We start from the raw sequence: 21,239 nt of genomic DNA, 5'->3' as shown, positions 1-21,239 counted from the left end.
TCAGTTTAACGCAAACAAATGCATTAAATAATTTATGTAATATATATCCTAATCAAATATAACATTTCTTGTTAGCTTCACTGTTATAATCCAAAGAGATCTTATTTGTGGTAAATCCGTCTCACTGCCTTGAAATCCAGTGATCTCAGTGATCTACACAAATTTACATTAGTTGAGGATCCGTCTGTATATCCAATAATGATAAACAGAGCTGAATTCCAACCTCGTAACAATGGTTTGTATGTTGCATTCAGCCCAGGTGAGAAGCAGGTGAAAGAAGAGATATGTGGTGTTGAGACGTTGTCAGAGAGAAAATAAGGTTTTGGCAGCATGTGGTGGTGGGAGGGGGGAATTTGGGAAATTGCTGTTGTTCCCAGACAAAATTAGAAAATTCTATTGTGTGTGTTTTTAGGGTCATTCAATAGAAGAAAAAGAAATTCTCTCTACGTAACTGTGACTCTCCTCATTGTGTCAGTATTAATTCTTACGGTGGGCCTAGCTGCTACAACAAGAACCCAAAATGTGACTGTTGGAGGTTATTACCCTGGGGTTATTGTAAGTATAGCACTCCTAGGTAGGTCTAGAAAATGTATTGCCTACAAAGTCCTTTGTAATGCTGTGAATGCTATGAAAGGATGACCCTATCCTAAATACTAACATCTGCTCAGCTACTTCATTGCCATTTATTTATATATTATTATTATTTTGCACATGCTACTTCATTTACCTGTGAAAATGCCTCCAATCAAATGGAAACCTTTTCTGATGTAGGCTTAGGCAAAAATGCTGCTCTCTAAACCACAATGTGTTGCTCAGAGAAGCATGGCTTTTGGCTGATGTACATACAGTCTGGTTTAAAACATTTTTGCTTAGTTACATAAATCAGATGAATCCCATGTGGCGAGAGGGCGAGGCCAGATCATCGATGCCAAAAACAGCTGGGAAATCAAATTGCAAAACATGACACACACAAGCTCAGTGGGGCTAATCATGTGCATAAAGATGCATGCAAAACTATGCACGTGCTCAGGACCCTATGGCTTTGAACTGCTGAAGGTAGGGGAAAAAAGTGCAGTGATAGATTACGATGTTTTACAAGTTGAAAAGGAACTGATGCATGTCAACACTGTTTGCATGCCAAGCTCTGTTCCTAAATGAAGTTGAGAAAAGTAAGACCTTGTCGTAAGAGAGTTTAATGGCTTGATGGTAATTTGTACAATGTAAATAATTATTTAGCCATCCAAATATGATTGTGGAGCCTTAAAGTCACTGATCTGAGTTGAGCCCAAATTGCTTACAGATGAAAGTGGTTGCTGTCTTACAGCTGTCTGGCCATCTGACATCTGTTGTTTTAGTTTTGTATTTTCTGTTTCAAAATAGACAAGTGTCTTCATCACTAATAAGAAACCCTTCCCTGTCTCCAGTGGCAAAAACTCAGATCTCTGAGTGGCCAAAGACCAAATAGACAGGTGAGATGGAACTGCCCTTTCACCCTTAAGACTGATTCTTCCATGGCCTTTCAGGAAATCTGGTAGCAGAGAAATCTCAATATGAGTCATCTTATTCTGTGGTCAAAAATTCAGAGGCTTGCACAAATGTTGGACTTCTCTTTGGAGAAACAGAGTGGGCTTCCCTCTACACATTAAAAAGTGGGTTGGTGTAGAGCTGCCCACAGGCTCGTAGTGTTTGTCTGAGATTTTACCTGTGCTGTAGGGATTTGTACCTGCACTATAGGATGAATGCTGCAGAGTAACTCAGTGGAAATGCCCCATAGTTTCCAAGTTTTAGGACATGTTCCTAAATATTAATTCTACGAGGCAGAAAAATAAAAAAAACCACTTAGATCTTTTTGTTTGTTTGTTTAAGGCCCAAGATAAAGTGTTTATAAGAATTTGTGAACTGGTCCTGAGACTCGGACAACCTGACTGTTTAGGTCTATAGACCCGCAACCAAACTCTCCCTGTTGCTGAGTGGGAATGTGTGGTGACTTAAAATACCTTTCTGCACATGAGAACATTGCAATCCTCTGCTAGGCTCGCCAGCACGCACTTAAAATAGCCAGTGTTTCGTAATTTGGAGGGGTTTCTCTTTGCTTGTCAGATGTGCACTGAAACAAAAGCACGCTCTGCAAGACTTCCCCAAGAAGATTCTTTCTATTGCTCCAGAGAAATGGCATTGCTAGATTCTTGCCACCCTAAAAGTCTTGCACATGAATTTGATTTGCAGTACAATGTATAGACTTGTACAGATCAGTCATTGCTGCAGGAGGGGGGAAGCTAAACTTTTACATTAACTATCAGGGGTTGTTTGTTAAAACAGTCAAGGTTTTGGCTCTGGATGTCAGATAAATTCCCTGTTGTTCAACAGTCCTACAGAACTTTATAGAGCCGCAGCTTTTCTGTAGGTTTTTTGAACAAACCTATAGAATTTGAAAGCAGGGATATCATTATTTTTAGATTTCTATATAATGTCTTAAAATTATACAGAAAGGATACTATTCCCACTTGAAACCTGCAGGACTGTATAGTAATTTCTGTTTATGAAATAGAAGCCCAATGGCTTCATCCCAATCAAAGCAAATGGGGGTATTGGTGTACCTGAGGTCATGTTTGAGCCATTGTTCTATTTATGTCAATCAAACTTCTGTGAAAACATATTATTAATACTTAGCACTTTTCAGCCAATGATTGCTGAGTGGTTTGTGGACTGAGATTGGTAGGAGCAGTCAACCATTGATCCTCTGGATCATGGTGTATGTGCAAGAGGTCTAGTCAGGTGCCTGGTGAATCCGCTTGTTGGGAACTGAAGCATAAAGAGACTTAGTAATTTGCCTCAGGTCATGCGGCAAATCCATCATAGTGCTGGGATGAAGCACTAGCTGTCCTGGATACTCTGCCCTTGTTTAAAAGGCGGCTGCTTGTTTTTGTGCCATCTCTCCCCAGTTTATCTAATTCTTGTGGAGTCCTAAATTGTGTGCAGCTCTTGTAAGAGCAGATTTTACATGTTCTGCAAGATCAGTAGTATTATAGAAGCTGACTTGCTTAGTCTGTGTTTTGTTACTTTCTTTATTTTGTTTTGCCCGGTTTATGTGAACACAACTTAGCAAAGATGTTCAGTGAGGAACTGTGATAATTAATGGCTGCCTGACTTGAATGCTTCTCTGCCTGGACTTTCCTCTTCTAATAGGGGTTTCAAGGGAAGAGTATGCAGTGTGTCTTTTCTGATTTTTACTGTTTAAACTGGAAATCAAAGGCTCTGAGGCCAGCTTTTCAGCAGGTGTCCTGGGCTGGGCTCCCTTGACCAGAACATGCTGAGGGTCTGGCTGGAAATGTCAGTGATATAACATAGAGTCTTACTGCAGCACAAGGTGCCTAATCTTTGTGCTGCCAAGGTCTATATTCAGTACTGGCTGGGACTACCCGTAGCATTGTGTATAGTTGCGTATTCTTGGGAGAGTGTGTTTTAAAGGACAGAGCAGTAGGCCTGGACTCAGGAGCCTGGAGTTGGATTCCTGGCTCTGCTGCTGACCTGTTGAATGACCCAAGCTTCAGTTACCCCATCTATAAAATGGTGATCCTGATAAAGCACTTTGAGATTCACTTGTTACAAGTGTTGGGTTAGAAGGAGGAGTTACTTGCATAATTAAATATAAATCACACCACTATTATAAAGGCTTTTCCAGCAAAGCATTTAAGCATGTGCTTGAGTTTCATTGACTGCAGTGGGATTTAGATGTGTGCCTAAAAAGCATATGTTTAACCACAGAAAGAGGAGGTTGGGCAAGTGCCTTGGTTCCTGGACAGATCTTGCAAACCCGTGTTCAGGGTTGTCCTTCCATATGTAAGTGGCTTCATAAAACTCAAGTCAAGAAAGTTTTGCAGGGTTGGACACATCTCTTGCATTACATATCTCTTGGATAAGTAAAGGACATTCTATTCTACAAATCTCCCTCAATGGAGAGTGGGAGGTCTTGTATCATCACAAATATAAGTTCTCCACCAAATATCATGAGGTTTTGTGGTTGAGCTACACCACCACGGTTCTCGTGGAGTCTGCAAGTGGGTTAAGAATCTGGAAGGCCTGAAGGCTGAACAGCTCTGTGCCGTTGGGGTCCTTCTTCTTGGATTTATTGAAATAAACCAGACTTATTGTAGGGGGTTTTTCCACCCAAGCTTGAATTCAGAAGGCTTGGGTGGGCCTCATTGGTGAATGCTTAAGGAAAGAAGCAGACTGACTCTAAAATATCTCATTCTTCTCCCAACCCCACCGCCAATCTCAAGGCAGACTGGGACTTTGAAGTTCTTTTATGTACTGACCTTAGTGTGACTTCATCTGTGCTAGGACTCTGAAATCATCTATATTTCTCAAGCATGAATTTGCAGCCCTCAGCAGCTGTTCAGACATGTTAAACCATTTCTGCTTTCTGAGATGGAGCACTCAAGAGAGAATGACCCTAATATCTCCACCTATCTTGTCTGTACATCAGGGAGATTCTGGCCACCAATGATGCCAAGCTAATGTAGTTCTGGACACATGAATCATCAGCCTTGAGCCTCTTGATGAAGATGTCTGAGCGCATGGCAGTAAGGAAACCCCAACAGTTTTTCCTGGTTGGATTAGAGAGGTTCTGAGGACAAAAGACACCATTTTCCCCCTTTACAGGTTTGCGTTTTTAAGATGGTCATTCTGTGCCACACTTGGAACTAGGCAGCTCTGTGTGAGGAGCTGCCTAATGCTGAGTATCATAAATGTCACTGTGTTTGGAGTAAAGCCAATCCAGCTTTTTAAACATGTCCAGACAGTCAGGAACTGGGAACAAGAGTGAAATGAATGGAACAATTGTGATTATTTACTAGGTATGTTACAGTAGCTCCCAGGATGCCTAGTCAGGATCAGTGTGCTTTCATCCCAGGCACAGTACATATCTCTCTAAAAAGATGATCCCCAAGCCAAAGAGGTCAGTCTCGGCAAAGGTGTGATGCTGACTGACCACAGGGGTGGAAGGAGTTTGTTCTCATAGCATTTCTAGGGAAGAAAGCAGCTCAGTGCTCCTGGAGCCATGGGAAATTCTCATGTTATGAAGACTGAAAAGCTCAGGATTCCTCAGCTGTGATTCACTTGAGGGAGATTTGTAGAATAGAATGTCCTTTACTTACCCAGGCAAGAGTATTTTGTTATCTGGATGGAGCTAAACTGTTCTTAGTGGTGACAGATGACAGAACAAGGAGCAACGGTCCTTGTTAGAGAAAGGGAAGTTTAGGTTGATATTAGGAAGAATTTTCTCATTAAGAGGGTAGTAAAACACTGGAACAGGTTACCCAGAGAGGTTGTGGAAGCTCCATCCTTGGAGGTTTTTAAAACCTGGCTAGACAAAACTTTGGCTGGGATGAACTAGTTGGGGTGGTCCTGCTTTGAGCTGGGGGTTGGACTAGGTGACCTCCTGAGGCCCCTTGTAACCATAACTTTCTATGATTCTATGAACTGATTATGGACTTGTTTCTGTTCCACTGAAAGGAATGAGAAATTGATTTAATTGGGAACAGGACCAGGCCATTGAGCTATTGGGAACAGGTTCAGGGCATAGTCACAGCATTATCTAACCTGCTCCAGCTAGAATCTGGTTTAAAGAGATGCACCCAAACCTGGTAGCCATATAATCTGTCCCACTTGCAATGGGAGCCCGCAGACTTCTGGAAGTCAGTCTGGCGTTTCTTTATCCCCAGACCAACCCTGGCAACTTCTATCGTGATATGTGTAAAGAGATGTGTGACACAAACCTGGAATGTGCATTTGTTTTAATACAGGGTTTACTTGTTCTAAGGGAAGTGAAAAAATGGTGGGTGAGTAAAATGCATTTGTTCAACACTTTTTCATCTAGGTATCTTGGGTACTTATGGGTCCCATTGCTGGAGTATCTCTGTGGATCGCACTAATAGCTCCGTCAGACAGAAAGGCAGTATCATCCCCTTTTTAACCCATGGGGAATTTGAAGCCCAAGGTTGCACAGGAAATATGTGGCAAAGCAGGGAGTTGAAGTCTGGTCTCCCATGTCACAAGCCAGGACCCTAACTTCCAGACTGAGCTGGAATAGCTGTATGTTCTCCATGGGAAGCTCCCTATACAGTGAAGCAAGCAGACTTGCATACTTCCTTTTGGAAAATATACCCCTAAGATGGAAGTGGCTGCACTTCCATTACCCCCAGAAGGCAAGTGCCAAAATGGGAGTATGACTCCAGAAGTTTAGCCTGGACACCTTAATGTTTTCCTGCTGTTAGCTTTTAGAAAAATATATAATTCATCACCAGAATGCCTTGGTCTAATTTGATGGCTTAAAGAAACTAGCCATGTGCCTGCCCCTCCCTGGAATACCCTTTATCTCTTGGGGTCCTACCTGTTTTTGCCATAGCCCTGAGTGGCAGATTCTTATGCTGTTTTAGGACTTTGAGGACTACAAATAACGGTTTTTGCTGAGTGCTTTTCTTTTTGCACCTTGAACCCACAGTAACTTGTGGGCAGTGAACTAAGCAAAGGATATTTAAAGAAGGATCTATAAGGGTATTTTTGGTGATCATAATTAGAATTGCCATTGCCAAGAATTAAAAATTAGATCCACCCCCACAGTGTTACAAGATTGGCTTAATGTCATGGTTTTAAAAAGAAAATATTGGTAAACTTTTGTTTTATGGCTGTCTTTTTTTTCTTCAAAACTTTTGGCAATCTTCAGGTCCTAGAGCCTTCAAGGCTTAAGCTTTCAGTTGTTCTCCACAATTGGAATTTCTAGAAACTTTCATTTTGTTTAATGGAAGTGGGAGGTCTTGTACCATCACAAATATAAGCTCTCCACCAAATATCATGAGGTTTTGTGGTTGAGCTACACCATGGTTCTCGTGGAGTCTGCGAGCAGAGAGAGGCTTACTGAGAAAGAAGTCTTTGCCTTGCACTCAGCTGTAAGCAGTAACAAACCATTCATGGAATGCGTGTGCTCTTTTGATGTTAAAATAGATCTCAGTGGCTGCCTAAATGCATTTGCTTTGTGAATGTGAGGCCCAACTGCTGTGGACTCACTCTCTATATAATCACTCTTGTTAGAAAATCAGTTCTTATATGGGGCTTTATTGGAGTTGAGCTGTTGCACCTGTAAATTTACACTCCTCCTTTTCATCTCTCTGCAGTGTTGACGAGCTATTACATTGCTCACCTAGTTTCCCTTCTCTTGCTCTTTCTCACACTGAGTTCACCCACCAGTGACTTATATGAAATAAAACAACAAGGCCTCTTAGTTCCATTAAGAAAAAAGTCTTTCCCTTTTAGGGATGGTGTCTAATGATGCCAGTAAAGTTATCCTTCTTTCCACCCGTGTCTCTTAGCTGTGCTAGGGGGAGATGTCCTTTGGACACTTAATGCTGCATCTGCCTAGGTTTCATTCAGTATTTTTCAGTTGAAATTATTTTCACATTTCACTTTTTGGTTTGTGGCTGTTGTTTCATTACAGTACACACTTCTGTTTAAGTGTGCATCTCATCCATTTGGTAAAAGCACATTTTTTAAATATTTACTCTAGATACCTGCCAAAAAACCTGTCCCATTTAAACACAATAAGGTTAAAAGTAATACCAGTATCTGGGTTGTTAATAATGCCTTGAGTTCCTAAACTGAAGGAATTGTACATCTCTCCAAATTTTTGTCAGTTTTGTTGTTTGCCCAAAATCGTAATCAATGAAGGTAATCTATTCTACTTCTTGGTTCTCTTGCACTGTCCCAAAAATACTGTTGTTTGAGCTGCAGATGCAGTAGGAAAAATCTAAGTCTAAGCACCTGTTTTCACTGAGATTGTTTCTGTGAACTTAACCTTCAGTGAGTTATATCTGGTTTCATAAAACTTCAGTTTTTTCTTTTCTCAGAACCTAAATGCTAGATCCAAACTACCTTAATTGTTCTTTAAATCATTTTAACTCATTAGCTTAGTCACCATTCAGAGACTCTCCGATGCATTTTATATCATTTCAAAGGATAACATCTACCAGCATCTTAGCCAGAAGCCTCAGAGCCAACAGCAGCTTATCAAATGGCTTTTCAGGCTTAACAGCATGATCAATATCGATCGGGAGGATTTTAGGGTTAATAAGCAGACTTTATAAAGCAACCTGGCACGCACACCAGATTATGCTGCATTGAGAATTTATGTTAACTGAGGCCTAATCTGTGCTAGAAACTTTACCACCATAGCAATGTTGTTTGGGAGTGTAGAAATAAAAATATTCTTAACCAATTTAGCTGTGTCAGCAATAGTCATAGAGTAGATGACATTATACCAGCAAAAAAAGTCCTTTTGCTGATGCAGTGTATCCCATTCAGAGAACTGAACTAAGCTACTCTGGCAAAGGAGTTCTTTTGTTGGTACAAGCTGCATCTCCATCAGCAAATCTGCTAGACCACTCAGATGGTTAGGGACCTGCAGGTAAGGTCCTACGAGGAGGGATTGAGGGACCTGGATCTCTTCAGCATCTGTAAGAGAAGGCTGAGAGGTGATCTAGTGGCCGTCTACAAATTTGTTGGCGGGAGGGTGTGGAGCAGCAAGAAATAGGAGATACTCTGTTTGCCAGGGTGCCCCTTGGAGTAACTAGAAACAATGGCCACAAGCTGATGGAGAGCAGATTTAGACTAGACATTAGGAAGAATTTATTTACAGTAAGGGTTACCAGAATCTGGACTAGGCTTCCAAGTGAAGTGGTGTTCTCCCCTACTTTGCAGGTCTTTAAGAGGAGACTGGAAAAACACCTGGCTGGTGTCATCTGACCCCAGTGCTTTTTCCTGCCCAGGGCAGGGGGTCGGACTCGATGATATACTGAGGTCCCTTCTGACCCTAAAAATCTATGAAATCTAGTCAACAAAGTGAAGGTAACCCCTGAATAAAGTGAGATATATTGTCTGATAGTTTTTGATCATTGTTCATTACCCCTAAAAGTATCTTTTGACATCCCTTTAAATGAGATAGCATTGGAAGAAGGTAGATGAAATGCTAAGCCAGGTTTCAAAGGCATGAATACAAACCTGTATTTCTAACAGCTGAACAATCTCAATGCTTAACAGAAAGCTTTGGTTATTTTTGAAAAATCCTTGGGGTAACCAGGTGTAGAACCAGATATTGCAAGCATTTGTCCTTGCATGAGGTCTATTCTTCGTACTTAAAGTTACTTATATGTATACTTACTTGTAGGACACAGCCTTCATATGCCAACCTAATTCCACAAAGATCCATAATACAAATCCTCATCCATTGCCCATTTCCAAATATTACTGATAGGGGGAAAAAAAAATTTTAATCCATTCATTCTTTCTGATATGTAAATTGTGTACTTAGCAATTTCAGCCAGTAAGGAATAGAAGCATTACAACAATGTGATTCAAGTATTTATTTTCTTCAGTTGCATGAGGTTTGTTTATCTTGTATTTTCACTGAGAGGAGAAAAAGTCAAACATTTGCAGTACTTTTCTTTTTTTTTTTTTTTGCTTTTGGATTTACTCTGTGTGTGCTGAATATGTTGGGTGTCTTCTTTCTCTAAATACTCACAATGAGGTGTTGTTTTTCAGCTTGGCTTTGGGTCATTTCTTGGAATAATTGGATCAAACCTCATAGAAAACAAACGGCAAATGGTAAGTTCAGTAGTTGTGTGGTCAGTACTCTATTACGCGTTTTCAGTAGAGCTGCTCTCATTTATACCAGCTGAGGATCTGGCCTCAAACCCAGAAGAGTGTGTGTGTGAGGGAGTGAGCAAGTGAACGTATTAGTAAATGCAGCATCTAATAATCAGAAAAGATCATTTAAGGCCTGGTCTTCACAGCAAATGTTCACTGGCAGAGCTGTCGCATGGAGGTATGAGAACTGACAAACCAGTAGGCTTTGTAGACACAGTTCCCCTGGAAAAGTTGTGCTTTTGCTGATGACGCTTTTTTTTCTTTGTGGCTGGCTGCTGAAAAAAGCTATCCCAGTGAATGCACAGTTTCATGGGTAGAAACTACATCTGCCCTAGGACAGTTTGCTGGTACAGTCAACCAGTCTAACTATAGTAGCAAAGTGCTGCAACCAGAGTCCTGGCCTAAGCTGGGGATATGCAGGCCTTGCTTTGGCAAATCTGCTTTGCTAGCAGGCTGATAAGTTTCTTAGTCGGAAGGCCTGAACACAAGATGGGTTGACTCTGATGTTATATATGTCATTTTTGTACACTGCTGTAAGATACACCAGTGGCCAAAGCTGATAAGTGACCAGCTGTCCCTGGGTAGCCAACACCATAGACTGCTATTATGGTGATGAAGCTGTGAGCAAATGGCTACCCTGGAATAGAAGCAGGACACATGAACCCTGCTATAACTTGCACCAGTATAGATTTACCCTTGATTTTTCAGACTCTGGCATGTTACGCTGGTGTGGGTCTATAAGTTGTTCCTTGGTTACTCATAGGTGACTGGTGAGACGTGTCTCATACTTGAAGAGTTGGCCTACCAAACTAAAATTCCTGTCTAGGGGCTATGGAAAAGTTAAGCTCTTAGTGGGTTTTTTCTATGTTTGTACAGTGCCTAGCACAGTGTGGGTCCTGGGGTAGGGCTTGTAGGTGCTATGGCAATACAAATAATATTGGAAGATGCAACCAAGTATGGCCTGTGTTCTGTTTTAATGATGCAGAAGGAACCTTCAAGAGAAATTGGTTATGAATCATCTGCATTTGCTACTTAAAATGCTCAAATGTTGGCTGCTGTCAGACCCATTCTTTCCACTTGTTAGCAACATGACTGCAGTATTTATTTGGAACTTATGGGAACTTACCACTGTCCTCCTTGCCCTTGGTGTTGAGGAAAGCGGGGTGCTGGGGAGTGTCAGACACTTGCGTGTGAGGGAGATGGGTTGCACCTTGTACTTCTCTGGCCCCCTGCACATCAGCATCTCAAAGCACTTTACACGTTAGGGGTCACCTGCCAAAGGGAGAAAAGATTGGCATATGCCCTTCCTTTTATTTTTGTCTTAGTCATGTAGAAAAGTCTTGAAGGTTTTGTTTTAACAGCCTGCCTTTTGGTGAGGTGCTTCTTGTTCCCTCTTGTGAATTCAGGTTCTGTCTCTCCTGGAAGACTGCAGGGTTGGAGAACCTGTGGAGTGACATCACAAGAGCAAAGAGAGGGCAAAGTTGGGCAAGGAGGTGCTTTTTATCAGCACCTTCCTTAAATCTTTCTCAGTTCCCTTTTGACACCCATTTATGTTCAATGACTAAAACACATTTTGGAGAAAGCAGTCTTTGCTAAGGAATGAGCATTGCTTTCCTCTTCCAAGCCCTTCAGTTAAGGTTTCAGAAATAAAGATGCACATCATTTGTGACCACCTGAAAGTTTCTGTCAAAACCAGGTTTCCATCTTAATGTAAAAACACCCCCTCTTCCCTCCCCCCCCCCCCAAAAAAAAAAAACCCAACCAAAACAAAACCCAGAAACCAAGGGGGAAAAAGTTCCTGTGCTTTCAGTTAATTAGAACTATTCAAATACCTAAACTTGAGAACTTAGAAGGATGAGACTAAGGTAGTTGATCAAGCCCAATGACTTTTCTGTACCAAAATCATTTCTTTTAATATGTTTCTCTTCTGGCGGACTTAGGGCATTGGCCAGTTTGCTGTTGATGATACTGTATTTTAAGTAATCAATATAAAAACAGATAAAATATTTAGTTTAAAAGCTGAACAAAGTGGCATAACTGTAAGGAGGGTGGAAGTGGAATTTTACACAGTCCAAGAGTGATTGAAACAGAACCCCTTCTGGAAATAATAATATGTTCAGGAAAAAAATACAAAATGTCCATCAGATATTTTTGAAGCAGCAATCCCTGAGTAATGCCAGTAATGAAAGGCAGGGGGCTCTGAAATGGACTTTTGCTTTGTAAGCAACTGTAATGAACAGTATTTGGGAGAGGGGTCAGTAATGCAATTTGTGCCTTACGTATTGTTAAGCACCTCTCCAAATGGGCGGCATAAAATGGGAGGTTTATTCGTATTCAGTAACACAGGGGTCTGAACCATAAACATAGGAAACACGGAAAACATCAGGTAACAAAATCTATCAACCTATCACCTAGGTGGAGAGGAGAGAAATTATTGGGTACTGTGACACAGACCCTTGTATCTTTGCTGTGCAGTACCTTTGCTCTAAGCTTTTCTAAAATGCTTTTATCCTCTGAAGCAGAGGAGGAAACATTTTTATTGTGAAACATTCTCAAACCTCCTCTCTAGTCTCACCCCAGGGTGATTATAATCGCTTATATTTAAATCTAACATTGGGGCAGGTATTAAAGGACAGTTGAGTCTACCTTAAAAGTCACGTAGCACAGTGTTTCTCAACCTGTGAGTCGTGATCCAAAAGTGGGTCGCAAGAATATATGAAAGGGTCATGAATACACTTTAAAAATGAATCAACGTACTTTAAAAATGGATTCTTCTTTAAAGGAGAAAACGTGAGAAATGGTGGCTTTTCTCTTGCAGCCTGGCAGAGTTCCAGCCTCTGCGGGGCTGCTTGGGGCCCCCATACCCTACACGCACCCCCTTGCCCCCCTGCCCCGCACTGGGGGGGGCTGGGACCTCAAGGCAGGGGGCACCAGGTCAGGAATGAGGTACACTGGGTCAGGACTGGCACTTGATGTTTACAAATGAGTCCTGGTACAAAAAAAAATTGAGAACCACTGATGTAGCAGATGGAATCAAGATGGTTAGCACGGTGGGATCAGCCAGACTTTCGCAGACCACCAGGAGGTGGCTCTGGAACCACCGTGTGGAAGCCTCTGCTTTGCAGGTGGATCTGTGAATCTCAGTACTTGTTCTTTCCCACTGCCTGAAGAGTTAATCCTAACCTCTAGGAGATCATCTCAAATGGACACTAAATTTCCCTACCCAGAAATACACAGGAAATGGCTGTCGCTGTCCCGGTAAACCAGCAGAGCTTGGCTTCACCAGAACTGCCGGTTCTACATCACAGTAACAGGGCTCCATCTTCTTTCTGGTCTCAGCCCCCCTTGGCCTCATGGCTTTATTTGCCTTGGAGTAGCACTTTGCAGTTCTCCTCTTGGGTTTGGATCAGAGTCAGCTGTTCCATTTTTACCTGCCATTTACCATGCAGGTCACATTAAACACTCACATGGCCAAAAACCCCATTCTGGGTAACACACAGGAGGCTGTCCACAGCTGAGGTTTGTACTGCTGCAAGTACTCTATAATAGGTAGCCAAGCAGGCTGTCTGAAGCCAACTCAGATGCTGCACCAGCACAGTCATACCCCTGGGAGAGCACTGAAACAGTTGGCTTCCCTTGATATTCTGCCCCCCACCCAGCTCTAAAATCCTATAGAGAAGCCATGCTCTAGGGTACCAGTCAATGCGAGTCCCCAGGCACCCTCAGCCCAGGATGTAGTTTGGCACAGTTGGCTGCCTCTGCAGGAGGGGTCCAGGAAACAAAATAGCAGCATGTGCTGTGAGCCAGAGCTAAAGCGAGTTGGCAAAGCTTCATGGAGAGGTCCAAGCAGTGGTGAACAAAATATGGCCTGTGAGCCATATCTGGCCTGCCAATTGATCCTATGCGGTCTGCTGGCCACTGCTAAAAACCTGAGGAGAGATGGCTGTGCCCCATGCTGCTTCATTCTGTTGCAGCTGGGGCTGGGCCAGGCTGCACAGTGTATAGACTCTTCCACCCCCTGCCAGCTTCCTGTTGGTGTTGCACAGTCCTGGCGCTGTGGCTGCTGGCGGCTGGACCCACTGGGTTGGGGCACAATGCAACATACCAAGTAGCCATCCCACTTGCCTGCCGCAATGAGCCGCTGCTGTCATGGCACCACTACTCTATACCAGCTGTGCGGGGGGAGGCGGGGGCTCAGCTTGGGGCAGCTGCCCTCGACTTTCCTGGTATGGCAGTGGCAGTGGTTCATTGGAGCAGGCAGGCAGATGGGATCACTGCTTGGTGCACTGCATCATGGCCTGTCCCATGTGGGCTCGGCTGCCAGCAGCTGTAGTGCCAGGACCCTGAAGCACCAACAGGAAGCCAGGCAGAGGGAGGATGGATGCAGGGGGGCAGAGGAGTCCGTGCTGCGCAGTCTGGCCCAGCCCTTGCTGTGACAGAGTGGAGCAGTGTGGGGAGCAGCCCTCCCTCCCTCAGGCTCCTGGCCGTGGCCGGCAGGCTGGATAGTCCCCCCCGCTCCCCCCCCAGCTCACCAAAACTCCTTAAGTGGCCCTCCAGCCCAAATAATTACCCACCCCTGGGTCAGAGAAACACCTGCCCTCACTAATCTTGGCTGGAGGCTCTGCTGTCCAGCCCTCGCATCTGGAGGGTTGAATTCCCTGCCGTGTATTCAGCGCAGGCGGGAGGGAGGAAGTGATACATGGAAGAGACACATGTCTTCTCCATCCTGCGGGTTGTGTTGCAGCTGTAGGTGGTTTGTAGTAGCAGATAACAAGTGTTTTGGTGCCAACTCTGCAGAGGGCAGGCAGATGTGGTACGAAGCCACTGCTTTCCCTTATGTCATGGCTGCCTCATAACCGCGACACAGTCCCTTGTGACCGTTCTGTCCCAACCGGGTTTCCCATGGGACTTTGGTCTCTGCTTGCAGTACAGCAGCAGCAGTAGCGCGCGATCAGTCGCTGGTGAGTCACCACGATCAGATTACGCCTGTCCTGCGTTCTTTTCAGGGCTGCCTATAAATGCCTGAGTGACTTGAAGTTGGCATCGACACTTCTTAGAGCCTTGAGAAGTTTAGATTCATCCTCTGTCAACATATCCCCCTGAGCCCTATCCTGACGCACACAAGTAACACCACCTGTGTGTCATCTCATGCCTCCTTGCGCTGGTAGGGATTACATCTTTGCCTTGAGAACGTGGAACTCTGTCCATCCGTCTCAGTCATTTTCCGTCACATAAAACACTTGTAGCATGTTTAGTGTGTCCATGCTGGTCCTTATTCGTGTTGAGTATCAATAAAGACTTGCTGCTTTGAAGAAAATTATTTTTATAGGTGGCATGTCTGGGTCCTTGGACCTGTTTAGTGCCCAGGTGGGATTTAACAAATATGTTTTCCATGAACTTCTTCAGTGCATCTGTTTGCTGAAAAGAGGCCTCAGACCTGCATGTTTTCCAGCTGCCTCTTCACACTGGTAGCTGGACAGGCAGCAAAAAATAACCTGTGCAACAAGCCACAGGGCTTCACTGAGCTGTGAGGAGCACTGCCGTAGGCCATTCAGTGGGCTGGTGATCTAGCTTGGCTAAAATAAAAAGTGACCCAAATGATAGCCCAGATCAGAGCCAAGTCTTCTGCAGGAACAAATCTATTTAGCTGCTTTTCCTTCACCCCTCCGGGTTCCTTTTTCGGTTCTGCATCTACACTTCCCACTTTTCAAAGTGCAGGAAGTTGTGTAAGGGGATGTATTTTAACCGTTAGGTGCTTTTGGTGTTAGTGTTTTCAGGCTTTTCTTTGCAATGGTGAGGGCTAGAAACTTGTTTTTAAAACGCTGAAAGCTGAGATTCTCACAATATGGCATGGATCTGGGAGGTGGAGGACTAAGAAGTTTCCTGATATACAAAACTTGGTTTTCCTGTTGCAGATGTGAGTGGCTGATCTGATTTTCAAAGTGATATAAGCTTAGATTAATATTTTTACTCATGCCTTGCTGACATATAGTGGTAGAACATATTCAGCTAATGCATTTGAAAAATCTGGGGTAAACCAAACATGCAGACAGCCTTCAACATACTCTAATCTGGTTGCATTAAAGACTGCAAACAAGCCTTACCATTGCTGCTGCCAAGCCTGCAGTAGGCTTGAAATGTTAGCTAACCCATTTTGACAATAGTTTTAAATCCTAGCATAGACACGGTCTTACACAATACCGTTCATCTGAGCCACTGAAAGCATTTTGCACAGATAAAATATTATGCCCACTGAAAAGCCAAGCAGTTTACAATCACAAAATGAGTCAGTGGCAGAGGTGTTAACAAAGAGTTAGTGTTGCCAACGCTGAAGATTTAATCAGCAATCTTGCGATGGGCAGCAGCACCTACAGTCACCTGATTGCATGAGAGCCTCAGTCTTGAGTTTACAAGTAGGTAAGTTTCTAGTCCTCAGTGTTAGAAACCAACATGTGTGTGTGGGGGTCGAGTGGCAGGCCGAGGCTATGGCCAGTAGCCCGAAACGGCAGGTGGGTACTTTTGACCGATGGAGCGGAATTAGGCACCGAAGCATATTGGTTAAACTAAGATTGCTTTACTTACACTGGTGGTGATTACAGTGCAGGACGGAAAACTGACTTAGGTTACAGTTGCAAACGGAACGAGATGAAAGCTTTCTGAGAACGAAATGAGACGTCCATGAACGGCTTAACGAGCATGCAGGGCGCGGGGTACGTCAGGTAGGTCGGTGACGGGGAGTCACTGGTGGGTGATCAGTCCGCCAGGTTTACTCCGAGAAATGTGCGGAGTTCTCCAACGTGGGCGGAAACTGCTTTAACTTTTATATGACTAACAAGCCAATCGCTAGTCGCCAAATATGAATAATTTGGAACCGGCCAATGGTGGTGTGCGTGTTTGCATAAAGTTGGCGGGAACTTTTTCTCAGCTGTACTTTTCCACTGAGATGTAGCATTTAGTTACTGGGCTCTGACATAGCGGAATTTTCCACTATGGCACATGCATCAAACCAAAGGAATTTTCCACTAAGGCACATGTATCAAACCAAAGGAATTTTCCACTGTGCCATAGGCATACAACTACTGGGTTCTGACAGTGTGAACTCTGCTAGCTGAGAAACCACAAAGCCAATAAGAAGAACGAACAACTATGAAAATGCAGAGCTTTCAGCAGCCTGGTTAAAGTTCCCTTCTCATTGGTTCAGCTTTCACTGGTGTTGATGCTGTCAACGTTGTGCTAATACTCTAGTTACCAATAGAGTCTTCCAGGGAAAAAAAGTGACTAGGGGAGCTCTGATCTCCTGTGGAAAACAAGGCGGCCAGGACAACTTCAAAAGGGGGAAGGAAGGAAAAGAGACAATTTTCAGGTCTTCAGATGACAGAAAAATTAGACAGGTGTGTTCAATCAGCAGCAAATATATTTGACACAAAATACTTGGGTTCACAGGGATGAGGGTATAATATGACAGAAAGTTCAGACATAACCTCTTTGTGCTACAACAGTCGGTTCTGCACTTGTTAGTCTTGTTAACCTAAAGTTACAGTAAGAAATTCTTAATTCAAGTCTCCATCAGAGGACCTTGTGTTGTGCTTTGATGTCCCTTTTTTACTTGGGTTGTGTAGTGTGTGTTTAACCTTCACACCATGACAAATTCTCCCCTTTGATATGCATCCCATTAATTTCAATGAGAGTCATCTTCAGGCTGCCTAGGGCCGGATTTGCATCATTAAAGGTTTAGGTGGTCATTGCTAACGACTTATAAAACTGGTCCATCCTGTTGCGTAAGTGTGTGAAGTCTGTTTTATAGAAGCAGATGACACCTTGCTTTGTTTTTTTGCCTTAGCTGGTGGCGTCAATTGTCTTCATCAGCTTTGGAGTCCTTGCTGCATTCTGCTGTGCCATCGTGGATGGTGTCTTTGCTGCTAGACACATAGTAAGTATTTCCTAAAGAACACGCATGCGGCAGCATATTCCTAATATAGGACAGATACTGTCTTTGCAGTGGATCAGCCCATCTGTGTAGTTCAGGAGGAGAATAGGTTCTGAATGATATTTAGCAATACATTGGTCTTAAGTCTTGTGTTACAGCCATGGGTTCAAATATAACATCACTCATCAGCTGCTATCCAGATGTATGTTTCACATTCTCTGTGGGGAGCCAACTAGTCACCCTCACACAGATATGATCTTGAGAGCTGTTCAGATCTTTTTTGTTGAAATCTTTTTTGACTAAAAATAGCTTTTTAACTTTTTTTTTTTTTTTTAGGAAAATGTGTCAAGTTTGACAACATTCCCATGAGAAATATAATAAAAGGTTTTCATTTTGGAACCTGGAGAATTTTGTGTTTATTTTCAAATGTTATTTCACATGTTATTTTCTTGGATGGGTTTTCTATAACTTTTTCCTTTATTTTATCACATATGAGTAGTTATCTTGCATAACATATATTGTAGCTATTGCCATGTCATAATATCATGTAGTTAAAATACTCTATTTAATTTTATTTTTTCAAATCATTTAAGGGAGATCGTTTCTTAGTACTGAAGCACTATATCTTCCCCTAGATTAGTCTTTCCCATTTGTAATGCAATGAAGTAGCTTGATATTTCAGCATAGTTTATCAAACTCTTTCATTATAACACAAACCAGAATGATTGATCCTAGAAGGGACTATGTTTCTTTTGTTCTGTACTGAGCAACAAACAGCAGATATGTTGATCTCCAAAAGGTAGTTTCAGTTGGTGCTAATTTATTATTATTCATCACAACCTGGCAGTAGTAGGACATAAAATGCATATAATGTAAGAAGAACAATATAACAATGAAAAAACTTGAATAAAAATGTTGAGTGAAAGTTTGAAATGTTAAACAGACTTAAAAATTTCCAAATACACAAATTCTGTTTCATGGGAAATTAAAAAAAAAAAAAAGTTGGTAGTTTTGTTTGGAATCGGAGTAAGGGCAGATTTCACATGATCGGAACTTCCCGTAACGTGGGAATTCCAAGTTTCCACCAGCCCTAGCCCCTCCTTGTCTTTGCTTCTGAATGGAAACACTTCCATTTGCCGACAGAAGAGAGGTGACTTGACTGTAGTGTTTGACTGAGTAAAATGCTTGGCTCCATGGCATTTCTCTGCATCTGTCCAGGTGTTATGAGTAGATCCAGGCCCTTTCCGACTTTCACACTTCTGTGCCAGGCAGAGCATTGGCTCTGATTAAAATACATACCCATTTCCCATGCTGTGCAGTGGTGGGAATCTGAGCTCCGTCCCAGCGTTCATACACAGGTGACAGTGAAAGCTTGCCAAGCTCTGGTTTCTGCCTCTTGATTAATCAACAAGTTTTTGGCTTTGCATGGGTCCAAGAAGGTCAGCTTCTTACAAGTGTTAAGGATGTCCAAGTTGTCGCTTCAAGTACATAGTGTTCCTTCTGTACCTGCCACCACCTCGCATGCAGTATAAACATAGAGCCAGGTTTCGCACAGAGCACAGCTTCCAGCAGCTCGCATGGAGACAGCTGAACAAAGATAAGTCTCTCTGGCTGGAGGGCTGTTGCCAGGTGCGGTCTCAGCCCCCGCTTCCTGTCTGGTCCATGTTTAGGATTACTGTTGTTTTCAACCTCAGCTAAAGTATAATAGAGGCACAGGTCAGCCCAGCAGGAGGTTTGTGCCCAGCCTGGGGACCCACCCTGTTTGCACTGAGGACTCTTAACGAAACTGCTTGAGTACTGATAGCCCTTCAGTGCCTTTCTGCAACTCCTCCATGTACCCAAGCCAGTTCTCCCATTTCACCAGGACAGAACCGGGGAAGCTCCGCTTTCTCTATCATTCAGGGATGGTGGGGCATGCCCTCAGGGGTCCCAGTGGTGCAGATGCAAGAGTACAGCACTGGTGGGGGGACACAAACTCAGGTAGGGCATTGTGATATGGCTGTTTACACCCAGGCCAGGCTACCTCAGGTGCCAGTCTCCAAAGCTGACTGCAATGAAGAGTAAAACAGTCCTGGTGGGAGCTGGAATCCCTCTGACCCATGGCTGTGTTAGGTAGGGAGCACGGGATTCTTTTGAGAATCTGGCCCGTGTCCCAACTCAGCTAGTTGAAATGCCTGAGGTTGGCGCCTCTGGTTTTTCCTGAAATGCTAAACCCAGTATTTTCTTCTGCAGGATCTCAGGCCGCTGTATGCAGGACGATGTCAGTATTACTCCAAGAGTACAACTCCACCTGAGGTGAGAGCGCCTTTTACCGGTGCCACCTCCTAAGGGGACTGGCACTGTCTAGGGGCTGGGGGCCCTGCAAACTTGTCAGGGGCCCAGATTCCCAAGTTTGAAGTCATTTATGCTCCAGGAACAGCCTCTGGGAAGAAAGGCAGCACTAGACTTGAAGAGGTAGGAGTGAGTGCAATGTCCCTGAGATCTCAGGGGAGCACAGCAGGGGGAGAAGGGGTTGGCTGCAGCACAGTGGGGTGGGAAAGGACATTTGGGAAAGGGATAAATGGAAAGTGAAGGGGGAGGGGAGAGATCAGAGCCTGGATAAGAGGTGATGTCAGCGTGATGGAGAAGACAGGTAGAGGGAAGGTGACAGACCCCAGAGACAATTCCACAGCTATTGGTATTGCTTCACTAGGCTCGCTGCCAGCAATGGTAGCACCAGGCTTAGTGCAGAGGAGGGGCTGAGATCCCAGGCAGAGGTAATGTTAACCCCAGAGCTTCAGAAAAGCTTGTAAACCTCCATGTTAAAAAACAACCTCTGTGTGCATCCTGTGCCAGGTGGTGGGATTTCCTCCAGCAGTGGTCTGGGGCACATGGTAGCAGTACCTCATAGTGGATCAGGGGGAAACTCTAATCTTCCATTGGGCCAGGAGGCATCTCCAGATTATAACAGGATAGATGGACAGATGGTGCCCCTCTGCTTCCAAGAGTTGTTTTAGCCCATGAATCTTTCTCCCAGTTGACCTTGGCCCATGGACAGTTCCACGCCCAGCAGCATTCTCTGCGAGGGCCTATCTGCACACGCACATTGTACCAGTACAACCCTTTCCTTGTGTGTAGGCAGTAACACAAGTATAAACCTGCTTGTATTGCTGTCACTGTTCCTGTGTGGGAAGAGGAGTAATCAACACTGTTTTAAACCTCTGATCCCAACAAACATGCGTGTGTGTGTTCTCCCCAGGGGCTCTCTGTGCTATAGCAGTAAACAAAAAGCCCTGAACTGACCTTTATACCAAAGCTGCATGTAGAGCAGGCCAAAGAGAAACAGAAATCAAGGATGTGGCTTGGGTCTTCATTGGTTTGCTGTATTGCCCTCCTTCTGCATTCACACAGGCCGTCTGTCACCCACAACGCCGCGGGCCCTGTACACCAAAAATCAAAACCAACACCTGCTTCTGCTGCGACCTGTACAATTGTGGGAAGTGAGTAAACCAAAAATAGCTTTCCCAGCCTAGGGTAAGAGCAAATGCTGGATGTGTTGGCTTGCCCTAGTTTGTGGAGCGGGGTTAGGGGATTCTATGGGATGTCATCAGAGGGACGGATGGCATTGACTAATGAT

General features: G+C 43.8%; 1 protein-coding gene across 1 annotated transcript in view; it reads left to right on the top strand.

Annotated features, from left to right (window-relative positions):
• Positions 1-232: 232 nt before the first annotated feature.
• Positions 233-21,239, top strand: part of TMEM255A (transmembrane protein 255A) — a 32,439-nt gene continuing 11,432 nt past the window's right edge. The window contains exons 1-6 of the mRNA XM_025209924.1: positions 233-259; positions 388-555; positions 9,592-9,654; positions 17,537-17,626; positions 19,856-19,918; positions 21,014-21,102. Of these exons, the coding sequence (XP_025065709.1) occupies positions 233-259; positions 388-555; positions 9,592-9,654; positions 17,537-17,626; positions 19,856-19,918; positions 21,014-21,102 (500 nt within the window). The remainder of the gene's footprint in view (positions 260-387; positions 556-9,591; positions 9,655-17,536; positions 17,627-19,855; positions 19,919-21,013; positions 21,103-21,239) is intronic.

Source organism: Alligator sinensis, unplaced genomic scaffold, assembly GCF_000455745.1.
Source record: "Alligator sinensis unplaced genomic scaffold, ASM45574v1 scaffold157_1, whole genome shotgun sequence".
NCBI lineage: Eukaryota > Metazoa > Chordata > Crocodylia > Alligatoridae > Alligator > Alligator sinensis.
This window is presented reverse-complemented; position numbering and strand designations above follow the sequence as displayed.